Below are 24183 nucleotides of genomic sequence, written 5' to 3' on the forward strand. Positions count from 1 at the left end.
TTACAACGTAAGGACACTTCCCAATACGTGTGTGTGTGTGTGTGTGTGTGTGCCAGGTAGAAGAACAGAAAATACATCCAACTGCGTACTTCTGCAGTGTTTCCTCTGTAATTGTACAAGCCAATCTTTAAATTAACACCACATATCCATTGCGTTTCCCCTACATTCACTCTGCAGCTATGAACCTCTGTCGGTCTACGAACGAGGAAACTGTCTGTGATTAGTTCACGTCTGTAAGAGCAGGACAGTAGAGTGTGTTATCGGTGTAGCCGAACGATTACAGAGAGCCGCAGTGTTGAACAACACGCTGAGCTGGACCAGAGAATATTCGGTTCAAACAGATGCTGATGTTGTTTTGCCCTCTGTGTTCTCCTTAAAGTTAGCAGGAAGTGATTAAAAAAAAAAAAAAAAAAAAAAAAAAAGCATCGCTTGTAAGGAAATAATGCGAGTAAGAGGCAAACCAGCTTTAAAAAGTGACATATTTTCCTTTTAATTAAGTGCGGTGGATCCAATTCATGCCAGTGTGAAAAGTGTGGATTTCGCATAACAAAAAATATTTAAAGAAACTTTAAAGTGTTAAATTTGGTGTGTGTGTGTGTTTTCTGTCTTCCATCTCTGGAAACATCAATGTTCTACTTCCAAGCCATTTTATTTGGCAGATAGACATTAGATCTGTCAACTACAAGACAGACAATTCATATTTTATATTTAAAGCAGACAATTTCTCTACTACTGCACCTTTCTATCTACTCTCACATACGGACACAACCTTCTTTCTATGCTCATTCACAGCTCTCGCATTGTTTACTGCTCTGTTCGTTGACGACACTGACATCGATAAGCTGTTGTTAGAAAGACTCTTATGAACTGAGCTGCATCAGAAACAGCTTACAACTTTTGCAATCTGTGATAACTTTTTTTTTTTTTTTAAAGCTCCTAAGACCTAAAAGTTCTTGTCAACTTTAGCTTTCTGAAAAAGTGTAAAAAGCTTTAAAATCTTTTACTCAAGACACTTGCTTTAGAATTATCATAGTGTGTGAAAACGATAACATTTATAAAGTGTTTTAACGTTATCATCACCGGCCTGAAAAAACGACCAAAACACAGAGTAGGCAGCTTTTCAAAAAGAATCTCCTGCCACCAAACAGCTGGATAAACGCTCCTTTAATCATCTCGGGTGTGTCAGTGAGGATGATGATGAGTGTTGATGGGCGCAGGCTGCTCTACCTGAGCCTGTGGCGCCACCTGCTGCTGGGAGGAGGGCAGTGGTTGCTGCAGCCTGGAGGGAGGAAGCGGCAGCATCGTCTTCAGCTTCTTGGGGTCGGCTTTGGGCGGGACATCGTCCTCCTCGTCAGAGTCCTGGAGGCCATATTTGGAGAAATGGGCGACCTGAGAGAGAGAGAGAGAGAGAGAGAGAGAGAGAGAGAGAGCGAGAGCGAGAGCGAGAGAAGTCAGTTTCCTTTTTATTGTTAACGGGATGCCTTGTTTAGCAAGACAAAAACCCATTGATTTTGTAAATATGGACTGAGATAAGACTGAGATGGCAGTTCACATGTGAGACATAAATAAACCAGTTTTCTTGAGAAAGTCTGGGTGAAGAGAAAAAAAACCTCTTTACCAAGATGATTTGTAGACATTTGTTTGTCTTTTAATTTTTAGTTTTCTGTTATTCATGTATTTCTCCACATGATTTGTATCTGGCGAGACCAGAAGATGTCTGTTAAAAAAGGATGGTGGTGTCTTGTAATCCCCGAATGTTTGGCATTAAAAAGAAATAAAAAAACTAATTAACTACACCTGAGAACTACTTATTATTCAGGGTTTCTGCAGGTTTTTACCGAGTCAAATTAAGACCATTATGAATTTATGAATCAATTTTAAGACCTATATCACGAAAAATCTACAATGAAATGCACAGGCTACAAAATAACTTCCAAAGTAAATAAATGTATTCAAATTGAAAGAAAGTGACAGATTAATAATGATCTGTACATGTACAGCAAATTATACTTAGACGAGCAAAAGAAAGAATTACACCACGGCATAAAAATAAAAATACATTTCAATGATCGGGGTCAACCTTAAATCACACATGGTTCTTTTTTCCCCAGAAGCGATGTGTGCAGCAGTGACTGACCTCAAACACCCATGATCCGGTCTCCGTTCTGTACTCCAGGAAACGGGCTCCCTGTTTACGCGAGGCTTTCTCCAGCCGACCCTCGTAGTTCATCTCCGTCAGACGCTCGGGGCTCCTGATCTGAGTGCAGGCCGTCTTGTCGTTTGGCCAAACGCCGTCCAGAGTCACCTCGGCTCGCCTACGACACCACAGAGAGAAGAAACAGGATCAGGACAGGAAGTGGATTAACAACATAAGTGGGGCACGTTCAATCTCAAAGCAGTGTGCACCGTTTTGCTACCGTTTCCATGCTGAACGACATGTTTTGGAACGGTGTGAAGAGGCTTTGAGATAGGTTTTCTCTCGTTTGGTGGGAGTGTAGGTCAGTGTTTCTCAAATGGGGGTCCGTGTCCCCCTTGGGGTACTTTGGAGGACTGCAGGGCGAACGTAAAATTGCTTGCAAAATGTTTTTCAGTTACAAGGCTGTAGTTACTTCTACTGTCTTTATTTCCCAGGTTTGTCAGTTTTTTTTAAGTTTGTCACCTTTTTTTGAAGGTTTTGTCGTTTGTTTTGACCTCTTCTTGCCTTTCTTCCTTACTTCTCTTTTTTCAAATTTTTTTTTTGGGGTTTTGTGTTTTAGTGCTGGAAGGATTAGGCAAAGGCTAGGTGCCTTGAAGTCGACTGTGGCAGCGCTGCCCTAAAAGGTGACATTGGGGGCTTAAAATACCATAGAGCGGGGTTTTTCTGCTTCTTTCAAAAAAGCAGAAAAAAAAAAGTTTGTCGCTCTTTGGAATTTTAAGTCCCTTTTGTCGCCCTAGTGTTGCCTCTCTTCTTTCTACGGTGTTTTTCCAAGTTTGTCCCCTTTCTTCATCATTTAAATGTTTTCCAGGTCCAAGGCTGTTGTTTAGTAAATCTAGCGCAGGATTCTTCCTCTTTATAGAGACTTTTCTTTTTCTACCAAAAATTATTCGTGCTGGTTAGGGGATACACAGCTTTAAAAAAAAAAATTAAAAATCTGTTAAAAGCGGGAACATTATTTAAAAAAAGCTTGAGAATTGCTGTTGTAGGTGATAACAATCAGCAGAGATGTGTCGGTTAACATGTAAATAAAAAGGCAGAGTGATGCCACACACATGTTCAACCCATTTAAAAAAATAAATAAAAATTGTTGCTTCGTTTTGTGGTGGCTGAACGTGGCCCTCGTCTGTAACTGCCCAGTCCCTCTCCTCCTCTCACCTGTTTAGCCCCTCCCCCTGTGGAGGCTTCGTTTTGTCGTCCGGGTACACGATGACTTCTTTGCGCCTGAAGTGGACGATCTCATCGAGGTTCAGTCCCGTCACATTCACCTCACCGGGGAAGAAGATTGAGCCGTAGCCTGCGAGGGCCAATCAGAGCACAGTGGTGAGACGCATGTCCAATCGAGACAGCGGGGTCACAATACAAACTTGAGGGTGGTTTGTCTCTTTAGAAAAATCACACATGTTGAAAACTCCGGCAACATTTTAAAAACGAGCTGATGCGTTTGAGTAAAGTGCTGCTCATCAGACAAGACCTTACGTCTTTTTAAAAGAGTGTAACTATCATTTTTGATATATGTCGGAAATGCAGCTTCTGAGAAAGGAGATCTAAGTGGGCATTACCTTTTCTGCCAATGGTGAAGTTGTCCACTACACAATTTCCGTTTTCATCCACCATCTCAGCCAGATCCTCCATGGAGGGGATGGTGTAATAACCAACACGGTTCAGAACGATCCCTGAAAAAACAAACAGAGAAGATAGGTCCCTCTTCCAACTACTGCCCTCTGGAAAGAGAGTTCAAAGTCTCAGGGGGAAAAACACGCCGCTTTTGTAACAGTACTTAGCCACTATTAGGCTCCTTAATGCTCAGACACCTTGCAGAGTAAACCTGTACTAAAACGCACCTTATTTAAATGCACTTAATTGACTGCACAAGACACTTTATGGGAAGTTGCAATAGCACAAGTTGTTTACAGCTTTTTACTGGTTTGAATGATTGTCTATGCGATTGTCTTTTATGTACTGTACGTTCCTGTACTGCCTTTTTTAACGTGTTAGGCACCAAGCCAAATTCCAACACAGCATTCTGGGATGGAGAAATACGTGCTCTGGTTTATTGGTATTTCTTTAAACCAATCACAATCGTCTTGGGCAGCGCTAAGCGCCAGACAGAGCCACTGTGCCTCTGCTAAATAGCCTCGGGAAGGAACTTGTTTTGGTGGAACATGTGCACGTTCAAAAGTAGTTTTAGTCGTGCAAGGGAAAACTCAGATTGGACAGATAGTCTAGCTAGCTGTCTGGATTTACCCTGCAGAGACCTGAGGAGCATAGTCAACCATAGTCCTCACAAATCCACCAGTTTAAAATTACAGCACAAAAGAGTGACAAGTGAAAGTGTTTGTGTCTGACCTGCTGGGTGAGGAGACTGTTGGGACTCCTGCTGCTCCTCCTCTCTGTCCTCCTGCAGAGACTCGTCTCGCAGAGACTCATCTCCCAGAGACGCAGACACATCCTCGCTGCTCAGCTAAGGAAAAACATATCAGAGCAACATTAAAAGTTATAAACTGACAGTACATACACTGAACTTGCACTCTTTCTTGGATTTGGGTTGGATGACACAGTCTTGTTACACAGACAGGATTTAAACTCAAGCCCGTTTTTTTTTTTTATTTACTTTTACCCTTGTTTTAAGGACAGACAGACCTTCTGGATTCTCTTCTTCCCTCTGTGTATTAATTCTCATGTTTCCTTCTAATGTGTGTGAAAACCTGACATCAGCATCTACGTTTTCTAAGAAGATAAAAACCCGTCTGTGTATTTAAATCAACAAAATATAATAAAATGTGTCTGAATATCTCTATATCTCTCTAATAATTGAACTGATTATCAATGTAGATGTCAAAGCTCCTACTGTTGTCTCAACTGTCTCAGGCTACACACGAACAAAAAAGGTCGGAGCTGTGGTCACTGTCCGAAATCAACTTTTCACAAAACATTGTGGTTGGGGTACTGTTTAAATAATTAGCCTGAGGTAAACGCTAACTATCAGTAAACAGAAGTGACAAGTGCGTTTATGTCAGTGTGTGTTTGTGTGCGTTTGCGTCTGTGTGTCCGTATGTATGTATGTATGTATGTATGTATGTATGTATAGTGAGGAAAATAAGTATTTGAACACCCTGCTATTTTGCATATATGCAATACTTATTTGCAGCTGTATCATACAAATAAATAGTTTAAAAAAAATCATACATTGTGATTTTTGTATTTTTTTTTTAGATTATGTCTCTCACAGTGGACATGCACCTACGATGACAATTTCAGACCCCTCCATGATTTCTAAGTGGAAGAACTTGCTAAATAGCAGGGTGTTCAAATACTTATTTTCCTCACTGTATGTATGTATGTTTGTGTGTTTATTTGCGTAAGTGTGTGTGTGTGTGTGTGTGTGTGTGTATGTGGGTGCGTTTGCGGGTCGGTGTGTGTGAGCAGAGGAACACAACAAAGTAGATGCGGTTTCACGCAAATTAAAACTGAAAAACAAAACGTAACCAGCGTTTAGCGCTTGGTGAGTGTTTGTTAGACACTGGCTTTGACTGCTCACCTCTAGTCCGTTCCTGACCGGTTTGTGCATGTTGAGGTCGCTGATTGTGTCCTGCAGGCTGGTCTGGATGCGGCCCTGCGGGATCGGCTTGGCGATGGGGTTGACGTAGAACTGGGTGACCTCCGGGTCGTCGTCCGTCCGGCTGCTGGGACCGGGCATCTCCTCCTCCTCCTCCATATGACTGCAAACAGAAAGAATAAAGGGGAGGGCACAGCATTATTAAATCATCTACAAGGTCCAAATTATCATACAAACAAATATTTAACACAGAAAACTAACAAAAATACTTATTTCTATTAACCATTATGATATTTTTACATCTGAAAGAAAATCAATAAAAATGTTGGGGGTGAGTTTACTCCGTCTGAGTGTGTTTGTAGTCCGCTTGGTTGAAGAGTGAGTGAGAGCTTGAATAAGTGAGAAAGTGAGTGAGTGAGGTGTGTGTGTGTGTGTGCGTGTGTGTGAGAGAGAGAGTGAGTAAGTGGTGTGTGTGTGTGAGAGTGAGTGAGTGGTGTGTGTGTGGGTGAGAGAGAGTGAGTGAGTAAGTGGGGTCTGTGGGTGAGAGAGTGAGTGAGTGGTGTGTGTGTGGGTGAGAGAGTGAGTGAGTGGTGTGTGTGGGTGAGAGAGTGAGTAAGTGTGCGTGTGGGTGAGAAAGTGAGAGAGTGAGTAAGTGTGTGTGTGTGGGTGAGAGAGTGAGGAGTGAGTGGTGTGTGTGGGTGAGAGAGTGAGTAAGTGTGTGTGTGTGGGTGAGAGAGTGAGTAAGTGTGTGTGTGTGGGTGAGAGAGGAGTGAGTGGTGTGTGTGGGTGAGAGAGTGAGTGTGCGTGTGGGTGAGAAAGTGAGAGATTGAGTAAGTGTGTGTGTGTGGATGAGAGAGTGAGTGAGTGGTGTGTGGGTGAGAGAGTGAGTAAGTGTGCGTGTGGGTGAGAAAGTGAGAGTGAGTAAGTGTGTGTGTGTGGGTGAGAGAGTGAGTGAGTGAGTGGTGTGTGTGGGTGAGAGAGTGAGTAAGTGTGTGTGTGTGGGTGAGAGAGTGAGTAAGTGTGTGTGTGTGGGTGAGAGAGTGAGTGAGTGGTGTGTGTGGGTGAGAGAGTGAGTAAGTGTGTGTGTGGGTGAGAGAGTGAGTAAGTGAGGTGTGTGTGGGTGAGAGAGTGAGTGAGTGGGGTGTGTGAGAGAGTGAGTAAGTGTGTGTGTGTGGGTGAGAGAGTGAGTGAGTAAGTGGGGTGTGTGAGAGAGTGAGTAAGTGTGTGTGTGGGTGAGAGAGTGAGTAAGTGGTGTGTGTGTGGGTGAGAGAGAGTGAGTGAGTGAGTGGGGTGTGTGAGAGAGTGAGTAAGTGTGTGTGTGTGTGGGTGAGAGAGAGTGAGTGAGTGAGTGAGTGGGGGGTGTGTGAGAGAGTGAGTAAGTGGTGTGTGTGTGGGTGAGAGAGTGAGTAAGTGGTGTGTGTGTGTGGGTGAGAGAGTGGGTAAGTGGTGTGTGTGTGTGGGTGAGAGAGAGTGAGTGAGTGAGTAAGTGGGGTGTGTGAGAGAGTGAGTAAGTGTGTGTGTGTGTGGGTGAGAGAGTGAGTGAGTAAGTGGGGTGTGTGAGAGAGTGAGTGTGTGTGTGTGGGTGAGAGAGTGAGTAAGGTGTGTGTGGTGAGAGAGAGTGAGTAAGTGGTGTGTGTGTGTGTGGGGAGAGAGAGAGGAGTGAGTGAGTGGGGGTGTGTGAGAGAGTGAGTAAGTGTGTGTGTGTGGGTGAGAGAGTGAGTGAGTGTGTGTGTGGGGTGAGAGAGTGAGTGAGTGGTGTGTGTGGGTGAGAGTGAGTAAGTGTGTGTGTGGGTGAGAGAGTGAGTAAGTGTGTGTGTGTGGGTGAGAGAGTGAGGAGTGGTGTGTGGGTGAGAGAGGAGTGAGTGGGTGTGTGTGGGTGAGAGAGTGAGTGAGTGGTGTGTGGGTGAGAGAGTGAGTAAGTGTGTGTGTGGGTGAGAGAGTGAGTAAGTGTGTGTGTGGGTGAGAGAGTGAGTGAGTGGTGTGTGTGTGGGTGAGAGAGTGAGTAAGTGTCTGTGTGGGTGAGAGAGTGAGAGAGTGAGTAAGTGTGTGTGTGTGTGTGGGTGAGAGAGTGAGTGAGTGGTGTGTGTGTGTGTGTGTGTGAGAGTGAGTGAGTAAGTGAGGTGTGTGTGTGGGTGAGAGAGTGAGTAAGTGGTGTGTGTGGGTGAGAGAGAGTGAGTGAGTGAGTAAGTGGGGTGTGTGAGAGAGTGAGTAAGTGGGGTGTGTGAGAGAGTGAGTAAGTGTGTGTGTGTGGGTGAGAGAGTGAGTGAGTAAGTGTGTGTGTGGGTGAGTGAGTAAGTGTGTGTGGGTGAGAGAGTGAGTAAGTGGTGTGTGTGTGGGTGAGAGTGAGTAAGTGTGTGTGTGGGTGAGAGAGTGAGTGAGTGGTGTGTGGGTGAGAGAGTGAGTAAGTGTCTGTGGGTGAGAGAGTGAGAGAGTGAGTAAGTGTGTGTGTGTGTGGGTGAGAGAGAGTGAGTGAGTGGTGTGTGTGTGTGAGAGAGTGAGTGAGGGTGTGTGTGTGTGGGTGAGAGAGTGAGTAAGTGAGGTGTGTGTGTGTGGGTGAGAGAGTGAGTGAGTGGTGTGTGTGTGGGTGAGAGTGAGTAAGTGTGTGTGTGGGTGAGAGAGTGAGTAAGTGAGGTGTGTGTGGGTGAGAGAGTGAGTAAGTGGGTGTGTGTGTGGGTGAGAGAGAGTGAGTAAGTGGTGTGTGTGTGTGTGTGGGTGAGAGAGAGTGAGTGAGTGAGTAAGTGGGGTGTGTGAGAGAGTGAGTAAGTGTGTGTGTGTGGGTGAGAGAGTGAGTGAGTAAGTGGGGTGTGTGACAGAATGAGTAAGTGTGTGTGTGTGTGGGTGAGTGAGTGAGTGAGGTGTGTGTGGGTGAGTGAGTGAGTGAGTGAGTGTGTGTGTGTGTGTGGGTGAGAGAGTGAGTGAGTGAGTGAGTAAGTGGGGTGTGTGACAGAATGAGTAAGTGTGTGTGTGTGAGTGAGTGAGTGAGTGAGTGAGTGTGTGTGTGTGTGGGTGAGAGAGTGAGTGAGTGAGTGAGTGAGTGTGAGTGAGTGAGTGAGTGAGTGAGTGAGTGAGTAAGTGGGGTGTGTGACAGAATGAGTAAGTGTGTGTGTGTGTGGGTGAGAGGAGTGAGTGAGTGAGTGAGTGAGTAAGTGAGTAAGTGGGGTGTGTGACAGAATGAGTAAGTGTGTGTGTGTGGGTGAGAGAGTGAGTGAGTGAGTGTGTGTGTGTGGGTGAGTGAGTGAGTAAGTGAGTAAGTGGGGTGTGTGACAGAATGAGTAAGTGTGTGTGTGTGGGTGAGAGAGTGAGTGAGTGTGTGTGTGGGTGAGAGAGTGAGTGAGTGAGTGAGTAAGTGGGGTGTGTGAGAAATGAGTGTGTGTGTGGGTGAGAGTGAGTGAGTGAGTGAGTGGAGTGAGTGAGTAAGGGGGTGTGTGACAGAATGAGTAAGTGTGTGTGTGTGGGTGAGTGAGTGAGTGAGTGAGTGAGTGAGTGAGTAAGTGAGTAAGTGGGGTGTGTGACAGAATGAGTAAGTGTGTGTGTGTGGGTGAGTGAGAGGAGGAGGAGGAGGAGTGAGTGAGGTGGGGGTGTGACAGAATGAGTGAGTGTGTGTGTGGGTGTGTGTGAGAGTGAGTGTGTGTGTGTGTGTGGAGAGTGAGTGTGTGTGTGTGTGGGTGAGTGAGTGAGTGAGTGAGTAAGTGGGGTGTGTGACAGAATGAGTAAGTGTGTGTGTGTGTGGGTGAGAGAGTGAGTGAGTGAGTGTGTGTGTGTGTGGGTGAGTGAGAGAGTGAGTGTGTGTGTGTGTGGGTGAGTGAGGAGTGAGTGAGTGAGTAAGTGGGGTGTGTGACAGAATGAGTAAGTGTGTGTGCGTTCACACCTGTGTCCATTCTGTGGATACTCTGGAGGTGAAGCGAGGTCGTCTGTCTCTTTGTTGATTGGACTGCTGTACTGGCTGCTGTTCAGGTTCTTCAGCACAAGTTTCTTGATACTCTTCCTGTAAATAAAAACACAAACACAGTCAGAAAGAAGCAGGTGTCATGCTGCCAGCCGCTAAGCTACGCCGTGTCGTTTTTTTTTTTTTTTTTTTTTTTCTTCAGACGTGCGCAAGGAGGCGGAGGAGGAGGAGAGAGAAAAAACATATTTGGGGGAATCGCAGATCCTGCTTTTGATTTTAATAGTCAAAATCAAAAGATCATTCCAATCAATTTCAGATTTAAAATTGTGATATCCCTAGTTGAGTAACAGGCAAGAAAAAACTCCACCTTAAAAGTTGCCGGTAGTTGCTGGTTGTAGCCTTTGAGCAGCACAGTAAATTCAATTTTTTTTTATAGCTAACTTAACTTCACACCGCAATTTCTTCAGAAATTGCATTCTCTAGTTCACTTTGTAAAGCTAAAATGTGCACAAAAAAAATAGAACACAATAAAAGGAAAGGGAAGGGGCCAAAAAGCATAATATGAGCACCTTAAGATGTAAAGAGATGCCGTGCTGATCAGATTGGGTTACCTGGGAATGAAGGCTCCGTTGGTGAGTGAGGGCTCATCATCGTCCAGGCCGTCAAAGAGCTGCGACTTGGAGGCCCCTGATGACGTCAGCGCTTTGGGGCGGACTCTGGTCGCAGGTCGAGGGGTCAGCTTGTAGTGGGTGGGCGTGGTCAGAGCCTTCTGGGCCGTTGGATTGGTTGGTTTCAGACGCTGTCAGAAAACAGAGGAGTTGTGATTGGATACTTAGAGAAAGATTTTGGTGCTACTCTGGTAGGACCAGGCTAGTGCACCAGAGTCTGGTAGGACCAGGCTAGTGGACCAGAGTCTGGTAGGACTAGGCTAGTGGATCAGAGTCTGGTAGGACCAGGCTAGTGGGCCAGAGTCTGGTGGGACCAGGCTAGTGGGCCAGAGTCAGGACTAGGCTAGTGGGCCAGAGTGGGACCAGGCTAGTGGGCCAGAGTCTGGTGGGACCAGGCTAGTGGGCCAGAGTCTGGTAGGACCAGGCTAGTGGGCCAGAGTCTGGTAGGACCAGGCTAGTGGGCCAGAGTCTGGTAGGACCAGGACCAGGCTAGGACCAGGTGGGCCAGAGTCTGGTAGGACCAGGCTAGTGGGCCAGAGTCTGGTAGGACCAGGCTAGTGGGCCAGAGTCTGGTAGGACCAGGCTAGTGGGCCAGAGTCTGGTAGGACCAGGCTAGTGGGCCAGAGTCTGGTAGGACCAGGCTAGTGGGCCAGAGTCTGGTAGGACTAGGCTAGTGGACCAGAGTCTGGTAGGACCAGGCTAGTGGGCCAGAGTCTGGTAGGACCAGGCTAGTGGGCCAGAGTCTGGTAGGACTAGGCTAGTGGGCCAGAGTCTGGTAGGACCAGGCTAGTGGGCCAGAGTCTGGTAGGACTAGGCTAGTGGACCAGAGTCTGGTAGGACCAGGCTAGTGGGCCAGAGTCTGGTAGGACCAGGCTAGTGCACCAGAGTCTGGTAGGACCAGGCACCAGAGTCTGGTAGGACCAGGCTAGTGCACCAGAGTCTGGTAGGACCAGGCTAGTGCACCAGAGTCTGGTAGGACCAGGCTAGTGGACCTGGTGGGACCAGGCTAGTGGACCAGAGTCTGGTGGGACCAGGCTAGTGGACCAGAGTCTGGTGGGACCAGGGTACCTTCAGAGAGCATCTCTATTAAATAAAGGCCAAATAAAAATGTTTTATTACGAATGCTGAATTAAGATTAGCCCGCAATCCACAAACGATTATAATAATGTACAAATGTCAGTCAGTGAGGACAAATTATGAACCAGCAGACTGCAGCTGTGTCACTCTCACCTCCTCTTTCTTCTTGGGGTCTGACAGCGGGTTTCTGAACAGCGGCGAGTCTCCGTACGGCGAGTACGCCAGATTGCTGAGCTGCTGCTGAAGCATGGCTTGCTGGGCGGCCGCCCCGTTCGGATCCGTGAGCGCTGGAGGAGAAAAATAAAGAAATCAAACAACTTATTACCAACTGGACCGGGACTGTTTAAAGCTGATAAAAAAAAAAAAAAAACACTTTTCCAAGAAGGAGAATGAAAAGATTTAACGTTCTAATGTTTTGTCTTAAAATAGTCACACATCAGGGATATTATAGTAAAACTCAACAGGAAAATAAGTGAAAAATATTTTGAGTAAACTGAAAATAAAGTGAATATACTGCCAGGTTAAAAAAAAAAAAAAAAAAAAAAAAAAAAAAAACACATTACAACAATGTGGCTAACTCTGAAAAACTCAAACTAAACAAAAATTCAACAACGCGGGAGAGAGGGAGAGGGAGAGAGAAGGAGGGGGAGAGGAAGAGAGGGAGGGAGGGAGAGAGAGAGAGAGAGAAAAACTCAAACTAAAACAAAAGTTCAACAACGCAGAAGAGGGAGGGAGGGAGAGAGAAGGAGGGAGGGGGAGAGAGAGAGAGAGAGAGGAGGGAGAGAGAGAGGACTCAAACTAAACAAAAATTCAAAAAGTCAAAACTAGAATACAAAAGCTAATTGAACATTAAAAACTATTACAACTAACCTTGTAATGTTTGATAACTGATTAAATTATTTTTCATTTCACTGTGATATTAAGGTTGCAGTTTCGACCAGTCCATTTCTTTTGTCTGAGAAGCCTTTTAAAATGTTTCTGATTGGATCAGACAGACAGAGACAGAGTGCAGCTGCTCACCGATTGGCTGCTGTGGCGGTCCGAAGCCCACGCTGGCTCCGCTGTTGAATCCTCCGGCCGTTCCGAATGCTCCCATCGTTCCCAGTGTGGTACCCAGTTTACCTTGGTTATTCCCAAACAGAGACGACTGTCCTGTGCCCACTGCTGAACACACACACACACACACACACACACACACACACACACACACACACACACAATGTTTTACTGATACATGTGAGGATTGTCTCTCCTCAGCCTGCAACTTCAGAAGCTAGATTGAAGGTGTTGTAATTGGGGGTGAGGGGAAATTATCGATACAGCATATATTTTCAGTGGCAATACTGTATCGATACACAGACGCCAAGTATGGATCTCTTAAACACATACAAACATATACATATGTTGGTCAGTTTGTCTGCTTGACAATGCTCATTTTGCTAGTCTAGAAATCTAGACGCACCCTAGTGGCAGCAAATTTATTTTGCAGCCAGGGTCAGTCTAGCAACTCTCTGTTGGCTTGCGAGCTGGAAAAACAAAGTTTTGGTCAGGCCAATCACATCGTGTATAGAGTCAGTGGGCGGGGCTTATGGCTGCTACTGCTGGGAACAGAGGTCTTCTGGAAGACTTGGAGTTCAGCTTTTCTTTGAGAAAAGAACGGCACTGAAATCATTCTTAAAAAAGCAAGATGTGTTCGGAGTTTTGCCGACCAGATACGGCAAAAATGTAACCTATCCACTAGCTTCTCTACCTTCTTGCTCTGCCTGGTTGTAGCGCTATCCTTTTACGTGCAGAGGGAATCTGAAAGACAACCGTTTATCCCGCCCCTCGAATTGAGCCCCGTCATTGGTGAGTTCCCAGACCCCACATCTTGATGTGGGGTCTGGCTTGTCAAGCTACCATTTTGCTGCAATACAATTAAAGTGAGATGAACAAATGTTGCCAGCATATTGCAAGAATGTTTAAAATTGCAATAATATCGTATCGTGACATAAGTCGTGAGGCCTCTGGTGATTCCCACCCCTGGTTGTAAATTAAGTCTATAATTGTTGAATTGCCTGGAAGGCACTAGAATTAGGCAATGGTTAGGGTTAAGGCCCGGACACATAGAGCCGATAATCGGCCGTTGGAGAGTCTGGCGAGGTCGTGACTCGAGTCTGTTCAGTGTGTTCTGTGGAGTCGGCCTTCATTGTGGCCAATTTGACATGTATAATCGGCGGGGCGGGCACTGCCGGCAGTTGGCCTCAAATGACCGATCTGATTGGTTTAGAGCTAACCCGGAACTGGGGAGGGGAATGAGCTAGAGTCTCAAAATCTGACGAAAATCTTTTAAACTGACCTTTGTTGATCTGAAATGAAGACAGATTCAGCAACTGCACGGCCTATTTCTCTTAAAATGTTTCCAGAAACACGTTTCGGTGAACTATTTTAGTACAATATGAGATATCGTATTCAAACGAGCCGCCGCGACAGTCTGGCTTTGAATTTCCGGAGCAGCCAGACCCCACGTGGCGCGTTCGTCCAATCAGCTGTCGGTTTGAATTTTTTTGGCCGACATTACAGATTAGCGCCGCCTGCTGTTATGGAGACGGATTACGTCTCATGTCTTCGGTGTGTTCTGAGGAACTTTTTGGACCAACTCGGGGAGACTGATCGGTCCCACTGGCTCTACTGCCGACCATCGGCCGTCTGGTCGGTGTGTAAGCAGCTTTAAGGTTAGGTGCCTTGAAGCAGACGGTCGCAGCGCTGCCTTGAAGTCAACGTTGGGGGCTTAAAACACCATCGATCCTCTATGGCACTCTTGTTTTTCCTCTCACCTCTATATTACAAAGCAGTCTGTACAGATGGCACAGTACAGCAACTCAATGTGGTCTAACGTGAAAAGATTTGCTTTACTTTTTGCCTAACACAGTCAGAATGAAGCTGCAGGTCCAGAACCCAAAGATTGTTTAGTTTATGATCATAGAAGACCAGCTGAGAAGCTGGACCCAAATAATATTTCCTCCTTGATAAATTACTTTTAACGATTATTACGGTTATCTAAGTAGTTGCTGATTTATGTTGCAGGGTCATGGAGCAATTCGGCTTTCTTATTTCTACAGCTTTCTTATGTATCAGACCCTGGTTTAAGCCCTGTATTATTATTTGATCCTTCCTGATGTTGTGGTTCATCCAGTACCTGCTCCGAAGCTGGTTCCCAGTGCAGCCCCCAGGCCTCCGGTGGCCGGCTTGTTCCCAAAAAGACTCCCGGCAGCAGGGTTTGCACCAAAACCTGCACCAAGCGAAAAACAAAAACACTACTCAGTAATGAGTAATTAATGAAGTGCTGATTTACAACAGAAGTTTCCCCTTTATGTTCTATAAACCAACAGGTCACATATGTCCACCCTGAATACCAGCAGACTTACCGAAGGTGGAGGGGTTGGTTCCCGGCCCCAGCGTGAGGGAGGGCTTGTTGCCAAACAGCCCGGTGCCTGTGCCAAAGGAGGGGGTGCTTGTGGTGGTGGTGCCAAACCCAGCAGTCTTATTGCCGAATAAACTCTACACACACAAGTACTTTAGTTAATTTGTTCAGTTTGGAATATCACACACACACACACACACACACACACACACACACTTATTGGATTGTATGCCCTAAACCATGTGCTTTCATTTTCTGTTTACAGAAGCACAGGTTCCCAGATTTAGTTTGAACTGAATAATTACCCTGTTCACCGCTGTGCCTTAAATCTAGTACAATAAAGTGCAGTGAACTAATACTGGGGTCCATCAAATGTCTGTAGAGGAGCACTTCCAGGACTCAAAAAGTTAGCTTAAGGTGCTCTTTGGATGGGATAAACATAATGTAGAAACCAATAAGGTTAACTCCAAGGCTTTGTATTTTTCTAAAAGAGAGTGCCTTGAAGTCATTAATACTGGGGTCCTGTCAAATGAATTCTGATCAATGTATATATGACCAATGTAGGAATGTACATACAAAGAATCAGAATCATTAGTATATGCTGCTCATGGAGAAGTGCCAAGTTTCAAAAGTGTAGTTTGAAAGGCAGCTGACCTTCCTGATTGGTTCAACACAGGTGTAGCAGAAATTAAAACTTGTGTAACCCTGTGTCTCGACCACAAGTACGTCAGTATGATGATGTCTGCCTGTTAAAATGGGGCTCCTACAATTTGTCTGGTTTGTACCTGTGTGCCAACAGCTCCGAATCCAGGGTTGGTTGCGCCGAACAACCCGGTGCCCGTCCCAAAGCCGCCAGTGGCGGTGCTCGGCTGAGCTGCGCCAAACAACCCACCCGTCTGCGGCGTTGCCGTGTTCCCAAACAGACCCTGAATCACAGGAGAGGACCGGTCAGTTACAAGGTGAGCAGATTTTTCATTTAAAAAAAGGTCCCATGACATGGTGCTCTTTGGATGCTTTTATATAGGCCTTAGTGGTCCCCTAATACTGTATCTGAAGTCTCTTTTATATAGACCTTAGTGGTCCCCTAATACTGTATCTGAAGTCTCTTTTATATAGACCTTAGTGGTCCCCTAATACTGTATCTGAAGTCTCTTTTATATAGACCTTAGTGGTCCCCTAATACTGTATCTGAAGTCTCTTTTATATAGACCTTAGTGGTCCCCTAATACTGTATCTGAAGTCTCTTTTATATAGATCTTAGTGGTCCCCTAATACTGTATCTGAAGTCTCTTTTATATAGACCTTAGTGGTCCCCTAATACTGTATCTGAAGTCTCTTTTATATAGACCTTAGTGGTCCCCTAATACTGTATCTGAAGTCTCTTTTATATAGACCTTAGTGGTGCCCTAATACTGTATCTGAAGTCTCTTTTATATAGACCTTAGTGGTCCCCTAATACTGTATCTGAAGTCTCTTTTATATAGACCTTAGTGGTCCCCTAATACTGTATCTGAAGTCTCTTTTATATAGACCTTAGTGGTCCCCTAATACTGTATCTGAAGTCTCTTTTATATAGACCTTAGTGGTCCCCTAATACTGTATCTGAAGTCTCTTTTATATAGACCTTAGTGGTCCCCTAATACTGTATCTGAAGTATCTTTTATATAGACCTTAGTGGTCCCCTAATACTTTAATCTTTTGTTCTTGTGACGGGGCGCATGGCTGCCGTCACGGTAGCGATACGCTACCTATTTTTATTACAAAGACTGAGTGAAGAGGTTGCCCATATGTATGTTGGACGAGTCTATATGTTCGGTTTGCATATTGGTTTAATATCATCTGTTATTAATCATATTTTCCATATTAATCCCGTAGTTTTGTGCACGGTTTTTTAACATCTAATACTGCGGTGATTTGCTATAGGCCTAGTTATATTTATCTATACATCATTGTTTATTGTGTAAAACCGTTCAGATTGTCATAGACATCACTTGGTAGAATAACCACGCAGCACTTAAGTCTTTGGTAATCAATGTTTGAGTGTAAAACTATCCAGAGGGTCAAATGTTGAGCATGTGCGCTTTTGTTGTGGGGGAAGGTTTACTGCTGTCCTTTTGTTTGAATTATCTGTGACTTCCGGGGTAACAGGAAGTTGACCTGTATTATAGATTGTCTTAATTGTAATGGCCATTGTATACATTATATGCTGTATCTGTCTAGATTTCTTCTGTCTAGATGTGTATTTAGGCTGTATTAAGCCTTGTTTGTGTGCTCACCTGAGCCACCCCTGTGTTGTGTATATTGGTGTGTTCCAATTTGAGGGGCCGGCGTCAGGCTATATAGAGTGGCCATGGTATTTGCTCGGGAGGGAGCTGAAGTGCGCACTGAGGAAGTAAGACATACGTCTGTAGTATATCCTCATTGCTGAGACTTGAATTAAGGTCCATTTTTATACAATCGTTTATCTGATTGTTTGCCCGTTTTGACTTGTAAGTCAAATTTAATTTTTCTTGAAAGTGCTTTTTAGTTACTTTCCTTAATTTTGTTAATTTTTTCTATTATCAATTTTGCCTATGGGCCTTAATTGGATCATTGATAATAAAAGCCCATCATTTCTCACATCACCTTTGCCTCACCCTGAGTGTTAATACCTGCTCAAGGCTACTCACCGCATCTACCCTCAACCGTTCTACTTCTGTGTAATCAAACTCAAGACTAACCAGACTAATTACTGGGGATAGACGTCTGTGGGATAGATCCAATGTTTAAATACTGTAATTACACCCTCACATTTTCCATTATCCACTGTGGGTTATATGAGATGAGGAAAACTTCTTTGTCAATTAGCGAGTTGATCATACTAAAAGGTGTGTGTACACGGCTTTATTTTCAATAAGGAGTCTGTGGGGTGGGCGAGACGGGATGAGTGAGAGCTTCAGCGAGTGTGAATGTACATGTGCTGTATTGTCTTTGTCTTATGTCTCGAGGACCCCCTTGACAACTAGATGCTTCATCTCAAGGGGTTATCCTAACAATAAAAATTAAAAATAAAACCTAGCAATCAAACAAAAAGGCTAATCTCAGTTTTACATTGAGGTTCTGTTTGTGTCCAACCAAGCTGCACATTAACATTAACATCCATGAGTCCGACTCTGAATTGAAGATCTTAAAAAAATTCAAATATTAATATAATATAATATTCAAAGCCTTTTATGAACTAATTACATATGTAGACTTATGGTAAAGCTGCGTAGATAAACAGAAACATTCTCACTATGCTGTTGGAGGTGGCCTGTCCCATCGTGTTGGTGTTGCCGAAGGAGAAGCCAGTGCTCTGTGTGGTGGTGGCCTGACCGAACGGCTTGAAGAGGCTGGCTGTTTGTTGTGCAGCCTGCGGCTGACCGAACAGACCGCCTGCGGATGCACCAAAACCGCCGGCAGGTGCTGAAAAAGAGGATAAAATCACAACATTGCTTTTAGAGATGGCCAGATGCCGATTCCAATACCTGAAATTGCTTATCGACCGATACAAGAGTACCGATCCCGGTGTATGATGCATTTCATCATGTTTTAACAGCTGTATACTACTATCTCTGTATGGATGTGATATGATTTCTCAGGTTTAACTGTTTGTGAAACATGAACAAACACCAACAATGAATGTCAAAGAACTTTCTTTTATTCTCCAGTTTGACCGTCAGTTATAACAGAAAAAGAACAAAAATAAAAACTACTTTAACGTAGATTTTCTTTAGGGCTTTATTACGTGGTATCGGATCGGTGCATAAACTCCAGTACATCCCCAATACCAGCGTTTTAGGCAGTATCGGAGCCGATACCGATATCGGACCATCTCTAATTGCTTTACTAACTCACAACATTTTTAGGGCTGGTATCGCCACAAAAATTCAATTACCAATTCACAAAATCCCAAATCGTTTTGATTTCTGATTTCATTTGTTCAGGGATATATGTCGGATATAAAGCCATTTTAGCTTGAATATGAAAGATATTCTTAGATAACTAATGCTGTAAATTGTACAAGGAACCTTTTAATCTGCTGAATTATTACAAATATCAATGTTGTCATTATGAAATTACCCCGAAACAAAACAGTGGCTAGTGACATTTTCTCGGTTGCAAGATCACACAGTGCAAAACAAAAGAACTTGGCTGTTTTAGTCAACAAGTATGCTTGTTTAGTATATAAAGGGTTAGATAATCTTGCAGAGCCTCTTTAAAAGATGAATCTCAGGATTTTATGAATCAAATGAAGATCGATTTGATCATATCCTAAAGGCTATGCGTGGGTTGTTACCGAGCTTTATTTTTTTTTTATGTACTAAAAATGTCATTATATCATATAGCAATCTAAATAAAAGACAACTTACTTTTTTGCAAGAAGAGTGCCTTGGACCTTTGTCTTTTTTTGAAGATCGATTTGAATCAGAAAATAGATTTCTTTTTTTGCTGGCCTAAACATTTTTTGAGATAGAGATATATATATATATATATATATATATATAAATAAAATATGGTAATACTTTACTTAAAAAAAGGTATCTACATAAGAGTGACATGACACACTCATGAACACATGAACCCTAACTTGTTATGACAAAAAAGGAATGACACAAAGTTGTGTTATAAACATTTATGACTTTATAATGTTTATGACCCGTTCATGACAGTGTTTTGTCACTCTTATGTAGATACCTTCAAGTAAAGTGTAATCAAAAATATTACTATGACACCTAAAGGAACCCAAGAGGTTGGGTCACCATCAGATGTTTGAGCTGCAGAAACGTCAACACTGTGGCGAGATGAAGCTTGTGTTGTCATCACCGATCAACCGATAGTTGATTGGTGGAACTATCGTTATCGGTAAAAATCCATACCGATTTTGTCATTCATTACACGGTACACAAGAGCATGCATCATGCATTACAATAGCGGCCTCTAGAGGCGAGATAAAAACCATCACTGATGCCTCGTGTTGTTTATTTTCGACACGTGTTACTGCGCGCTGCACGGAGAGCACATGCTTTTTTTTGTTTTTTGTTTCAGTTTGAATGAATGTCTTTTATTGACATCAATATTTATTAAGGGTGTGACGAGATCTCGTTTTACGAGATCTCGCGAGATTAAAACGTGACGAGACTTCTCGTCGAGGTGAAAAGTTGTCTCGTGAGGCGATGTGATGTCAGCGTGATGGAGCGTGAAATTACTATTGAAGATCCCCCCCCTGCCACTTTTAAATCATTTGTGTGCAAACATTTTGGTTTTCCTACGGAAATAATAAAGTGCGAAAGAGTGACAGACAAGACGAACGCAATATGTAAACATTGTAAGAAAAAAATGCCGTATACCGCGGCTAACACGAGCACTATGCAAAAACACTTACAGCACCACCACAGCTCTCTACCAACTGCAGCACCCGCGACGAAAACATTAAAAGGCCAAACAACTCTAAAAGCCTTTGCATCTCTGCCACCGGTAAGTGCAAGAGCCACGGCAATAACGAGGGACATAGAAGTTTTCATTGCAGCTGATATGAGGCCATTTTCTGTGGCGGAAAATGTCGGATTTCGGCGACTCCTAAATATCCTTTGCTGTCTCCACTTGCCAAAGCATACCTTTCCATCCCTGCTACCTCAGTTCCAAGTGAGTGTGTTTTTTCTACTGCAGGAGACATAGTTACTGCCCAAAGGTCTCAACTGCTGCCAGAAATAGTCGCCATGCTTATATTCTTGAAAAATAACATGACCATATCTTAGGCTGTTCTGTGTAGTTTATCTTATAGAAAAAAAATTGTTTTTGTTTGCACTTGTAGTTTTGAGAGAGCAGTACTTTGGTTATTGATACACTTACTGTTTGCATTTAAACATTTTCTGTTGTTTACACATTTATTTTATTTATACCGTTTATTTTTTTATGTTCGATTTGTGAAAAAGGAGTTAGATTTCACAGGGCAGAAGCCAGTTAATAGATTTTATACAAAACATTTTGCAGTGTTTGCATGCCCTTTACTGCATATGATTCATTAAAATAGTAAAAAAAAAGTTAAATAACATTCATCATTAATAGTTGATTTCAAAAAGGCACCTAAATTGTTTTGCATTTTGTGATTTTTCAGTTGAATAAAAAAAACTATTTTCATTCATATATTTCATCATTGAGGATTTCTTTAAAAAAAAAATTTAAATCTTGTCTCGTTCTCGTGAACCCAATCTCGTGATGTGTCTCGTCGAGTAAGCGTCTCGTCACACCCCTAATATTTATATATTTATTTCATTTAGCATGTTTTCATGGTTCAATACAGTTTTTTTTATTTTTATAATAAAGTTCAGCACTGTTTTACTTGGAGTGTCATGTTTGTTTTTATCCAGTATGAATTCTAAATACTATCTGTCGATTAATCGGTTATCGGTAAATACGGCCAAAACTAGCTACCAGTAAAATCCACTAATCTGTCGACCTCTAGTCATCACCCCTTACCTGCTGCACCAAAGGTGCTCTTGTTCTGCCCAAAGGAGAAGCTGGTGTTGGGGGCGGCGGCACCGAACAGGCCGGTGGCGGCGCTGGACGTCGGCGCCGTAGCACCGAACAGACCGCCCGTCGGCGCAGCCATCGGGTTGGTCGGACCCTTCCTGCCCGCCTGGTAGTCCTCCAGCCTCAACTCCTGCAGGGAGATACATCAGCTTCAACAGACTGCTCGACGTCTTTTCACCTGCTAATCACCAAAACTACACCTGACTGATCGCGTTCTGCGATGCTCCGACAACAATCTTAAACCTTGAAAAGGAAAATAAAAAAAAAGGTTTTCCCACAAGCCTCTGCTCCATGAAATGTATTTATTCTACTTTAACCCTTGTGTTGAGTTTGGGTCACATTGACTAGTTTTCAATTTTTGTTTTATAAATCAGAAAATATGGGACGTAGAAATAAGCGCTGAAAATGTGTAGAAGAAAAATTATACAATTTAAAAAACTTTGGAAAAAGCTAAAACAAACTGAAAAAAAAGGCCCCAAAACGGGAAGACAACACAAGTTAAATAAAGGCTGTGTGACTAAAAGTCCACAGAATATGTACTGAAAAGTATGTCCGAGCCTTCTGCGTGGGGGACCTGGGACTCCATTTATATATAGCACCTTTCTACCTTACTGGACAAAGAGCTTTACAATTTGCCTGGGACTCCTTTGCCTACTTGTAGGTTAACAGTTAATGATCAGTCAGAAAAGAAACCTCTAAATTAGCATTCCTAGTTTATATTAATTAATTATTAACCCTATATAGGGTTAGTAACCCCCTAGAATCCCTAAAAGGTAGACCTGCAAAGATGAATAGGTTATTTGAACTATTTAATTATCCTCCAACTATTTTGATGAAATAAATTTTCAAATTTCTGATTCCAGCTTCTGACGAGAGGAACACACCGCACGCTGATGCGTTGCTAAGTGGAGGTTTGGGTCTGATTGCGCGCATGGCTGTGACCCGCGCCGGTCACAAAGCGATCCTTCTCTCCACTCTACGAGGCTACTCTGTCTGTCGGATTGCATTTCTCGATGTATACACAGCTCAGAAGTCAAGATTGTTGTCTTCATGTATGCAATAACCTGATGATAGGTTTGGTATGTGTGCATGCAGATGTTTGAATGCATCTTATCTATTCTAAGGAGTTTCTAGAGACCAGTCAGTTTAAGATGAAATGGTCTCAAACCTAGCTTAGATCGTGTGAATCTATTATGAGTTTGGGCACAACTGTCACACAGAGGAAATGGAGCCTGGAATGTGAGAATCTATTAGGAGCACGTGCCATAAAAGGTGTAGTTTGAGAGTAAAACCTGTGCACTGACATAGATATCTCATGCTATGTAAGCACCAAAAAAAAGAAGAGTTTAAAAAAGGTATTAATCTTAATGTACATGTTGGTCATCCTTGGGCAGACGTGTCTGTATGCTCACGGTTGTCTCATTGTCATGAAAGTTTGTTCATTGTGTAAATAAAGCTCAATTTGATTTATAATCATCGGACTTGTCGTCATCTTTGAGGTCTCCCAACATCATTTCTGAGTCATCACCCGATATCACCTGACACATTGTCTCACGCAAGAAGTAGAAGAGATGCCGAAATGATCTCCGTGTCTGATCCCAGCCGGTGTGGCCGGACAGATTGAATAACATGTTCAAAGAGGATTGGTACTTCGCTGCACTTTGGCGTGCCGGGTGTTTCTGGCCTTAGAAGTGAATATTGCTTGTTTCTTCACTCATCTGTGACAGTAAAATGAATATCTTTGAGTTGTGGACAAAACAAGACATTTGAGGAGGTCATCTTTGGGGAACACTGATCTATATTTGTTCACGAGACAATAGTTGACAGATTTAAATCGACAATGACAATAATCGTCAGTTGCAGCCAAACTAAAAGCAGCAGCCGACCCATTTTTCTGTGCGTCGGCAACACAAACTCACCTCCAGGGATTTGTTCTCGTATTCCTTCATGGCTGTGATGCACTGGTGCTTGGTGTTGATGCTCGTGGTCACGCCTGCTTTTACCATTGTGTCACTTCCTGTTGGAGGCTGAAGGGATTTGACAAGTTTCACAAGGTCAAAATGCTTATTTTGTGCATCACTTACCTTTTCCTTTCAGTTCATACTCACTAAATACAGTATGTACTTTATACTAATCTTTACAGTTCAGTGTACTACTACTTCTACTACCAACTATACTAACAGGAAATTATACAATACAAGCGCCAAGCTGCAACTTCAGATTAAAACTGCCAATTATTTAGATGTTTTCGTAACAAATGTCATAGTATTTTGTGTTTTCTGTTTCACCACAATCAGGGTTAATGATTTCCAACTGGGAGCAGCTCCTGCATTTATTTTGAGCATTGCATTGTGGTAGAATAGCGACAAAAATCAAAACATTTCTAGGATGGAATTTTTTTTAATCAACGCAATATTAACTGCACAATACACACATTGTGAAAGGCTGCAACATATCACTTCGATTTATCAGCAGAAAACTACTAGGGCTGTGCTCGATTAAAGAAATTCTCATTCAACTGTATCGACTAATCGATTAGTTGATTTAATCGACCGATCTGTAAATCTGAGTTTCTCCACAAAGAGTTGTGCTAAAAGCACCACTTTAATTCTTGTGTTAACCAGAGATGTGCTCGTACGTTTCTTGGAAATAAGTCATTCAGCATGAAAGAAAAAAAAAACATCAAACATGACTAATGGACTAAAAAAAAATGTAAGTTCACTAAGACCAAAACGACCGATTAGTCGACTAATCGACTAAGAGGGAGCAGCCCTAAAAACTACATTACAAACTGTAACCGTCATCTTTTTCCGTGCTGCCTTTTAAGTTCAATTCAATGTTTAA

General features: G+C 43.2%; 1 protein-coding gene across 5 annotated transcripts in view; it reads right to left on the reverse strand.

Moving 5' to 3' along the window:
• The window catches only part of nup98 (nucleoporin 98 and 96 precursor), a 138020-nt gene that overhangs the window by 23454 nt on the left and 90383 nt on the right, over positions 1–24183 (reverse strand). For 4 of the 5 annotated variants that reach the window (XM_028595668.1, XM_028595669.1, XM_028595671.1 and 1 more), the window contains 16 exons: positions 23259–23366; positions 21286–21469; positions 18062–18231; positions 15573–15713; positions 14792–14924; positions 14563–14655; positions 12405–12548; positions 11538–11671; positions 10251–10438; positions 9622–9738; positions 5736–5916; positions 4544–4658; positions 3757–3870; positions 3353–3491; positions 2138–2315; positions 1228–1389 (listed from right to left, as the gene is read on the reverse strand). In XM_028595668.1, coding sequence (XP_028451469.1) covers positions 1228–1389; positions 2138–2315; positions 3353–3491; positions 3757–3870; positions 4544–4658; positions 5736–5916; positions 9622–9738; positions 10251–10438; positions 11538–11671; positions 12405–12548; positions 14563–14655; positions 14792–14924; positions 15573–15713; positions 18062–18231; positions 21286–21469; positions 23259–23366 — 2301 coding nt within the window. The remainder of the gene's footprint in view (positions 1–1227; positions 1390–2137; positions 2316–3352; positions 3492–3756; positions 3871–4543; positions 4659–5735; positions 5917–9621; positions 9739–10250; positions 10439–11537; positions 11672–12404; positions 12549–14562; positions 14656–14791; positions 14925–15572; positions 15714–18061; positions 18232–21285; positions 21470–23258; positions 23367–24183) is intronic. The other variant, XM_028595670.1, reaches the window with a different exon arrangement.

This window comes from Perca flavescens, chromosome 13, assembly GCF_004354835.1.
Source record: "Perca flavescens isolate YP-PL-M2 chromosome 13, PFLA_1.0, whole genome shotgun sequence".
In the NCBI taxonomy this organism is placed as follows: Eukaryota; Metazoa; Chordata; class Actinopteri; order Perciformes; family Percidae; genus Perca; species Perca flavescens.